Below are 7,593 nucleotides of genomic sequence, written 5' to 3'. Positions count from 1 at the left end.
AAAAGGTAAGTATATATTTGTGTTTCCTTGCTGGAAAGCAACTTAAACATTGTATAAAGATTAACAGTTGTCACGATTGCCTCACTTTTATGTTTCACAGTCAATTAACATCGTTATAACTTACCTATATAATGCTCAACTAAATAGATGTTTTTTACTAAATATTCATAAATATTCAACGAGTATATTTCATGAAGCTAGCATAATCTATCCTTTAGCAGGCACGCATAAAAGATATGTTCGGTCCGTTCTTTTTAGCTGCGCTACCAAACTGGTGCAATAAGTTGAAGTAAGAAAGCATATATTTGTCTCACTTCAACTTCACTTATCTCACCGGTTCAGCAGTGCAACTAAAAAGAACGGTCCTGTCGCTTCATAGCATTTGCGGGCAAATTCTGATTGGTCCAAGAGCAAACGCTACTTTGAACCACGCGCATTCTCGTGAACGGTTCAGTTTTCTTACATCATGGTTGGTTGGATTATCATTACCAGCGCATGAAAACGGTGTAAAAAGGAGATATTTATTGTGCTGGCAATTCTAATTAACACGCTAGCACATAATGGCAGAGAAAGAGAATATTCTGGTCAGAATATATAACAATATCTTTTACATGTTCGACGCACCGGCCACTTATTTCCGAGGTATTATCTAATCATTTGTTTGGTTATGTTGCTAATTGTCCGGAGCGCTCGAAATTAAGTGGACGTTTTGGTCACAGAAAAATTCGTAGAGCCGAATCAAAAGAAATATCCATGGTATCATCAGAAATACCGCCGTGTGCCCAACATTGACGAATGTTACTCCGACGATGTGGTCTGTTTCACAGAAGCAAATTGTCAATTCTTACGCGATAAGTAAATTAAATTTCATGAATTATTAAAAATATATAGATAAAGCAGGCCTTTTTTTTGTAGTTATTAATAATTATACTATATCTGCAAAGTGGCGCCTCTATTTTAATTCATCTTTATCCTTTTAACGCTAGGTTGGTAGATGATGAGATTTTATTCATTCTGAGAAGTCGCTTCGAACAATGTGCTTGGTATCACGGTGAAGATGATGTGAACTTATGCAAACAACTACGCAAAACTTACGATGACGCAACCACGGCTTGGTTTATCAAATGTAAGTATATGTCTTGACTATAAGAAATAAGAAGTAACAAGAAAGTAAGTAAAGCTGTAACGACAAGAGACTATACAAGTGTTAGTATCTCTATTGAAACATTCTCAAATGTACAGATGGTGATATGGGTATAAGCTTAAATGTTGTAAATGCATATATGAAGCAGAAACATCGTATGGTTTGGGAGCGTCGTCATGGTCCAGTAGGTAGCGGTATGAAAGAGCAAAAGATTAAGGTATAGCAATTCCTACCACCGTTGTAGATGGTTATTTAATGGGAAGTACGTTCGCATATTACGGATCTGAATGGCAGATTTGCGTCAATGTACAGATAATGCGAATTGAAAACAAAAATAAAAGTAATTTATCAGAATTTCAATTTCACTTCTTTCAACACTCAAAATATACTTCGGGGTTATTTAACAATTACATCACACGAAATTCGAGTATTTCTTCGTCCCCTTCGTCACATTGTCATGAAGTATTTAAAACTCCTTCCAATATTACGTGACATATGGAATTACCCCCTCCCCTCTTGTATCATATATATTATGTTATTAGGCTTTCTTCAGATCCAGTGCGAAAATAAACACTGTAAACCGAGGCTTTAATGTGACGTTCCGTAGCCTTTATTCCCTTCGACCCCTTCCTACCATTACAGCTGTCATACGAGCTAAGACTCCCCTCCACTCGGAGTGTGACGTAATTGTTGAATGATCCGTTTGTATAATAATATATAACATGGATATAATGGTGCATTGTACGTGCAGTAATAATTTAATCAAAATGTTGAATGAGCTAATTCTTTTTATTCCTTATTTCATTGTACAATTTGTAAAAACATTATGCTTATTGTACATGTATACCAAATTAATTTAAGAAACACTCGTTTAGAAGATTCCACCATGATTTATGTTACAATATTTCTTTTCTTTGTTATTATGATAAAATTGTACAAATTGATTGCATTTACAGTTTTCTCTATCTCAATATTGTATTTTATGTTAGCTAAATTACTCATCCATTGTTTAGAATGGCCAAAGTAAATTGGATACATATAAAATATTCATTATATAATAGTATTTATAATGCAGACGGCTACTTGCACGAAATATCTTACACAGTGATACACGGTGGTACAGTTAACACGACATAAGATACTCGCACGAATAAACGAATTAAAAAGTTCCTCTGTAAGACACGTACAAAATCTTCCACAGTGATATAAAATACGATAGAATTGATCTCCTTACACATGGGTAAATAACATATAACAAAATGACTTCATTCAGTAGGAATAAATAAATAAAATATTAAAAAAAGTATCGCGAAATAATCTTTTTAACCACATAACATTGATTCCTGAGTGTCACTAAATGTTTTGCGTATTTCCGTCATCCGGCAAGTTCATAATCCGGTGTAATCCATGTAAACGTTACGTATTTCAAATTATCATAAATTGCTAATTATACTTAATTTTCTAATGATAAATTGATAATTATTATATCTCATAAAACTCACAATGACTTTTAGTGATAATCCTAAAAGTGATAATAGTAACAATAAATTATTCCATGTTGCAAAATTATTACGCATTCATGTCACACCAATGATGAACATGAAGTATAAAATTAAAAATGAGATCATTACAATTCAGAGAATAACGAATCCTTTCCATTCAATGTATTAACAAAATATCATAAAAGATTCTGTATCATGCAGTTACAGCGATACTTCTCAAATAAAAAAGAACAAAGAAAAAAAAGCAGTTACGCGATGTCTGCTGATACAGAAATATTTGGTGCAAACTTTAAACTTGTTTTGTCTCCTTTAGAATAAAATTATGTGTGATACTTATTATAATATTTAGCAGTATTCGACAAATTTGTTTTGCAATGACCTTTGTTAAAATTATTTCGCGTGTCGCACCATTACATTATTCTTTAACTATTCTTATGCTATACTAAATAATAGTACTAATTTATAAACATTGAAATTTTTTTTAACGATAAAATTATGTCTTTTTTTACGTTTCTTTCTATCTACATGACAACTTAATATCATTGTATTTCATAATATAATAATATCATATTCTAATTTTACATTTCATCAGACTCATAACATATTTGTTTTCATAAGATACTTGCAAAATAAAATTATACATTGTGCCGTAAAAAAATGTATCGATGGGAAATTCATAAAACAATTAATGTCCATTCCTATCGATATCGATCAAAACTTAACTGTGAATTTAAACTTTCTTCAGAAACACTTAAACTCAGGTTGAAGTTTAATCTACGTTAGTAAAAACGGACACAAAATGAATAGCTGTATAGATGTATTGTAAAGATGCGACTGTAAAGATGGATTGGTAGACAAATGAATTCCAGTTCATTTCGTTGGCAACAATTATGCATGATAATTCGTTTTAGACATAAAATATGTCATATAAATGCAACTTTTGTTTATCTTTCTCTCATTCAGTTTCTCTCTTTTCTTCTGACAGTATATAGGCAAATCGAAAGAAGTGGTCCAATAATTTATCCATAAGAATACGTTGATGTATTATATATATATATATGACAAATATAGAATCTAGTTTGACTTTTTTTAGCTTTATGCGATAACAATTATCAAATTAAAAACAGGTACAAATTATGCCATGATATGTATTGTTAATACGAATAGTTAAAACAATCAAATATAAATTGATTGTAAAATACCAATACAAATAGAAATAAGAATTTAAAAGATAATATAAAATAAGACAGTGTTAAGTGGGATACATAACAAGAGTTAAATATAATTATATAATTTCGTTCTATAGAGATATAATTATATAATTATATAATTCAAAATCAATTAAATACATTGGGCCACGTGTTTCTATGTGTATATGATTTGCCTAAAGATAAATTATTGCCAATCCAAATTTCCTTCCTGATGTACTATTACTATCATCTCGCTTGTTTTTATACCCTATATCACAGTACGAAAAATGCTTTACACGTTTCTATATGCAATACCGTCAGCACATGTCACTCACTATAAACGCTACATGTTATGTTATGGTCCTGACTTGGCTCTCTGTATATTTTCATACACTTTGAAAATAACTTGTTAACTTATTCACTTATCCTTTGTCGGTTTGCATACACATTTAATCTATACACAAATTTATTGTAAATTTGGAGTATAAATGAAGTGTGGTACCTACCATTCGTGGAACAGTATATAGGTATAATTTTAACCTAAATGTATGTGTGTGTGTGTGTGTGTGTGTGTGTGTCTGTGTGTGTATGTGATTTATCGAAACGTTGGCTTGATAGGTTCTCCGATTATCACGGTATCGCTTTAATCCCCCCTCCCCCCCACTTCTCTTTCCTTTTTTCTCCCTTCCTCTCTCTGTGTATATGTATATGTACTCTTTGTTTATGACTCGATCGGCTGATTGAACTGGGCCGCCAGACGTCTCTTCCCTTTCACTACTGAAATAAACGTAGTCATATTTCAAAATGCATATGATCGCACACAACATCGCGGTGTAGCGTAAGATATAACGTAATTAAGAAAAATCATGAACATAGCGTAGGAAATATTTCAGCGTAGCTATTGTTACTTTTTAATGTGGCGTACTAACAAGGCTTGCCAGAGGTGCTGTGAGTATCGCTGTTCTCGTCGTCATCGACGGTATTGTTGTCGCTATCGGAATTCGCGTGAACGAGATACATCCTGGCGTTTTTCCTCTGATCATCCGCCGATATCTTCTTGGGTGTCAAAGACAAAGAGGGAAGTGGCAGTTCGGATGGGTGCGGTGCGACGACCGTGTTACACTTAGCGTAGTAAGGAGAAGTATGCGGATATAAGGGATTCGCGGCAGCGGGCAATAGATTTTTGGTCGGCGACAGCAAGTCCGATGCATCATCGTTGGACGTAATTGGATTCCAGCTTGGCAGAGTTAATGGCGGAACCTGGAAGAATACGCGGTATAATGTTATGCGACAAACACGATGCAAAAGTGCATGATTTATAACTGACAACGGGAAAAGAAGAAACATACCTGCACATTCGTGGAATGTTCATCCTGCGGATATGTAAATTTGCCCGGGGACATCCACAGTGAACATTTCCAATCTCCTTTAGATACGGTATCCTACGAGAGAAAACGCGATCAATTAGCCGACGATTTTGAATGATCATGTATCGAGAATTAGTATCGACGTCGATATGATACCTCGGGAGGAGAATCGGGCTTAGGTGGCGGCGGCGGGAAATTATGTCGCATAATCGGTGTGCGTATCAAGCTCTTCATAAGGCTGTCACCGCCGCTCTCCGATATTGGCCAATTGATCGAGTGATCTTCTATACCTTGCAAGTTTTTCCAATGCTTATCACAGTCCTTGGACCAGAAGGTTCTCTCCTCTTTAGCTTTTCGCGAATTAATACCTGTTACATGATCGAACCATTTCTCGGGATCATCCATCATGCTCGACGCACTGGAGATATTGACGTGGTAAGAGGAGTCGCTCTCGAACGAGTCGTTACTGGAATCCGTATCGTGGTAAGACAAAATTGGCTTGTACGACGGCAACAATATATCAGCCGCGGCTTAAAAGAGAGAGAGAGAGAGAGAAACGTTCCCATCAGACGTTGCTGTTTCGTGTCAATAAATCATGTTTACATATAATAATCCGCTACCTATATATAATTATTACCCACCAATTAATTTTTTATTTAAATAAATTACCCCCCTCTTCTTGCGTGTGTCCTTTATCACTACGGTACACGGTAACGCTTGTAACAATGCGGTCAACGTCGGGAAACCATACTGCGTAGGTTTACAAGGTGAGCCTACGATCGTTGAGTATGCCACGTCAAACTGGGATAGGTTCAATGTACCGCCGCAATTGATCATCACACGGCAAACGTTGCAGGCAAAGCGATGTAACGGTGTCAATTCGATAAACTGTTCACCGTTTACCATTATAAACTGTATAAATATACGTAAAAATATATATTCTTACGTAACTGTAATAATACCAACCGATTTGTCAAGCACCCGGATTTTAACACTCACTCGGACAACATTAATAAGATCCTTCTTAAGTTCATCCAAATTACACTGCTTCAAATAACATTGGGAATAATGCCGTGCAAATTCTCTGATAGGCATTTTATATTGGGGATGATCCATCAATATACGCCGGCACTGAAGGATCGTCTGTTGTAAATGCGATTTATCTATTGTAATGATAGCGGGTCCCGTGGCTAAATCTATTATCTGCAACAGAGTCAAGTCGGTAGGAGTGACGTCGTTCTAATCAATTGATATAAAACGTATCTGTATCTCTCAATCACATATTACATCCGTCACATTTTAAAGCAATTACTGTGTTACCTTAATGGTATCTCCAAGTTTCTGCATAAGTTGTAACATCGAACTGCAGCCGAATAATTCCGGGCGCAGGGAGTAGCCGAACTGATGCGAGAACATTTGCGCGATGCTCGAAATGCTGAGACCACTTCTGGCGCGCATCACTATCTTTGATATTTGTTCGGCTAGAACTTTGAGGCCCTCCTTTTCGGTTAAGGATATCTGCCGCTCGCCTCCGTTCACTTCCTCGATCTTCACGATATCCGGGATCGCCTCGAACAACTCGATCAATTTGGTGAATCCATAATCGGACACACGACACTGGTGACCAAAGTGGTGATGATAGGAGGGTACGAATTTGTTGAACAGCATTCTACACTGGGGCGCGTGTTGCAGCAATTCGACAACCTGTCGATGTTGCAAGGAATTAATTTTTATAATTCTTAAATAAGGTGCGAAATTTATCTTTACTATGTCAACCTGGATCACTCGCAATTTTTGCAAAATATATATTACATGATGGATCGGGCTGCATTAACTCTATATGTCAATATTTTTTAATTTCTTAAATATATTGTTATCGTTAATATATAGTATAAATAGCCTACAAAAGAATTTTATATTAAATTAATTCCTACTGTTTCCACTTGTTGTAACGAATTAAATTTTACAAATTATACGAGTCTAATTAATATCAGATTTGAATTTATGAAAAATCGGTACGTTCAAATCTTTCTATCCCCTTTAAGAGCCTTTTAGAGACACTATTTATAATTTTGCAGGAAGATATAAAATGATAAATTTAAATAAGGTTTAGTAATTCACGCGTCTATTACTTCTTTGGCAAACAATTTGGTGCGTTCCACTTCTTCTGCGGTCTGTTCGCGTTTGGGGATGGCTATCATTCTATCGCCGCTGTTGATAGACGTTACAACAACTGTGTTTTCCGACACCTCTCCAAGAATATCATCGATATCACATACTCCATAATCTACAATATCCCATGGTTTTGCTACAAACAATAGGTTGTAATAATTATTCGCTATCAATTATGAATGCAAACATATGAGATACGATATATATATATATATATA

General features: G+C 35.2%; 2 protein-coding genes across 7 annotated transcripts in view; one reads left to right on the top strand and one right to left on the bottom strand.

Annotated features, from left to right (window-relative positions):
- Positions 1–432: 432 nt before the first annotated feature.
- LOC106741656 (NADH dehydrogenase [ubiquinone] 1 beta subcomplex subunit 10) lies at positions 433–1,498 on the top strand. The gene is made up of 4 exons (XM_014613879.1): positions 433–642; positions 720–855; positions 987–1,126; positions 1,243–1,498. The coding sequence occupies exons 1-4, from the start codon at positions 561–563 to the stop codon at positions 1,365–1,367; spliced, it is 483 nt and encodes a 160-aa protein (XP_014469365.1). The 5' UTR covers positions 433–560; the 3' UTR covers positions 1,368–1,498.
- Positions 1,499–1,914: 416 nt separating this feature from the next.
- Positions 1,915–7,593, bottom strand: part of LOC106741655 (meiosis arrest female protein 1) — a 13,156-nt gene continuing 7,477 nt past the window's right edge. For 4 of the 6 annotated variants that reach the window (XM_014613874.1, XM_014613873.1, XM_014613875.1 and 1 more), the window contains 8 exons: positions 7,336–7,511; positions 6,524–6,907; positions 6,203–6,406; positions 5,845–6,115; positions 5,360–5,733; positions 5,186–5,278; positions 4,766–5,096; positions 1,915–4,613 (listed from right to left, as the gene is read on the bottom strand). In XM_014613874.1, coding sequence (XP_014469360.1) covers positions 4,558–4,613; positions 4,766–5,096; positions 5,186–5,278; positions 5,360–5,733; positions 5,845–6,115; positions 6,203–6,406; positions 6,524–6,907; positions 7,336–7,511 — 1,889 coding nt within the window. In that variant the 3' untranslated portion in view covers positions 1,915–4,557. The remainder of the gene's footprint in view (positions 4,614–4,765; positions 5,097–5,185; positions 5,279–5,359; positions 5,734–5,844; positions 6,116–6,202; positions 6,407–6,523; positions 6,908–7,335; positions 7,512–7,593) is intronic. The other 2 variants (XM_014613877.1, XM_014613876.1) reach the window with 2 other exon arrangements.

This window comes from Dinoponera quadriceps, unplaced genomic scaffold, assembly GCF_001313825.1.
Source record: "Dinoponera quadriceps isolate SergipeBrazil2010 unplaced genomic scaffold, ASM131382v1 scaffold586, whole genome shotgun sequence".
In the NCBI taxonomy this organism is placed as follows: Eukaryota; Metazoa; Arthropoda; class Insecta; order Hymenoptera; family Formicidae; genus Dinoponera; species Dinoponera quadriceps.
This window is presented reverse-complemented; position numbering and strand designations above follow the sequence as displayed.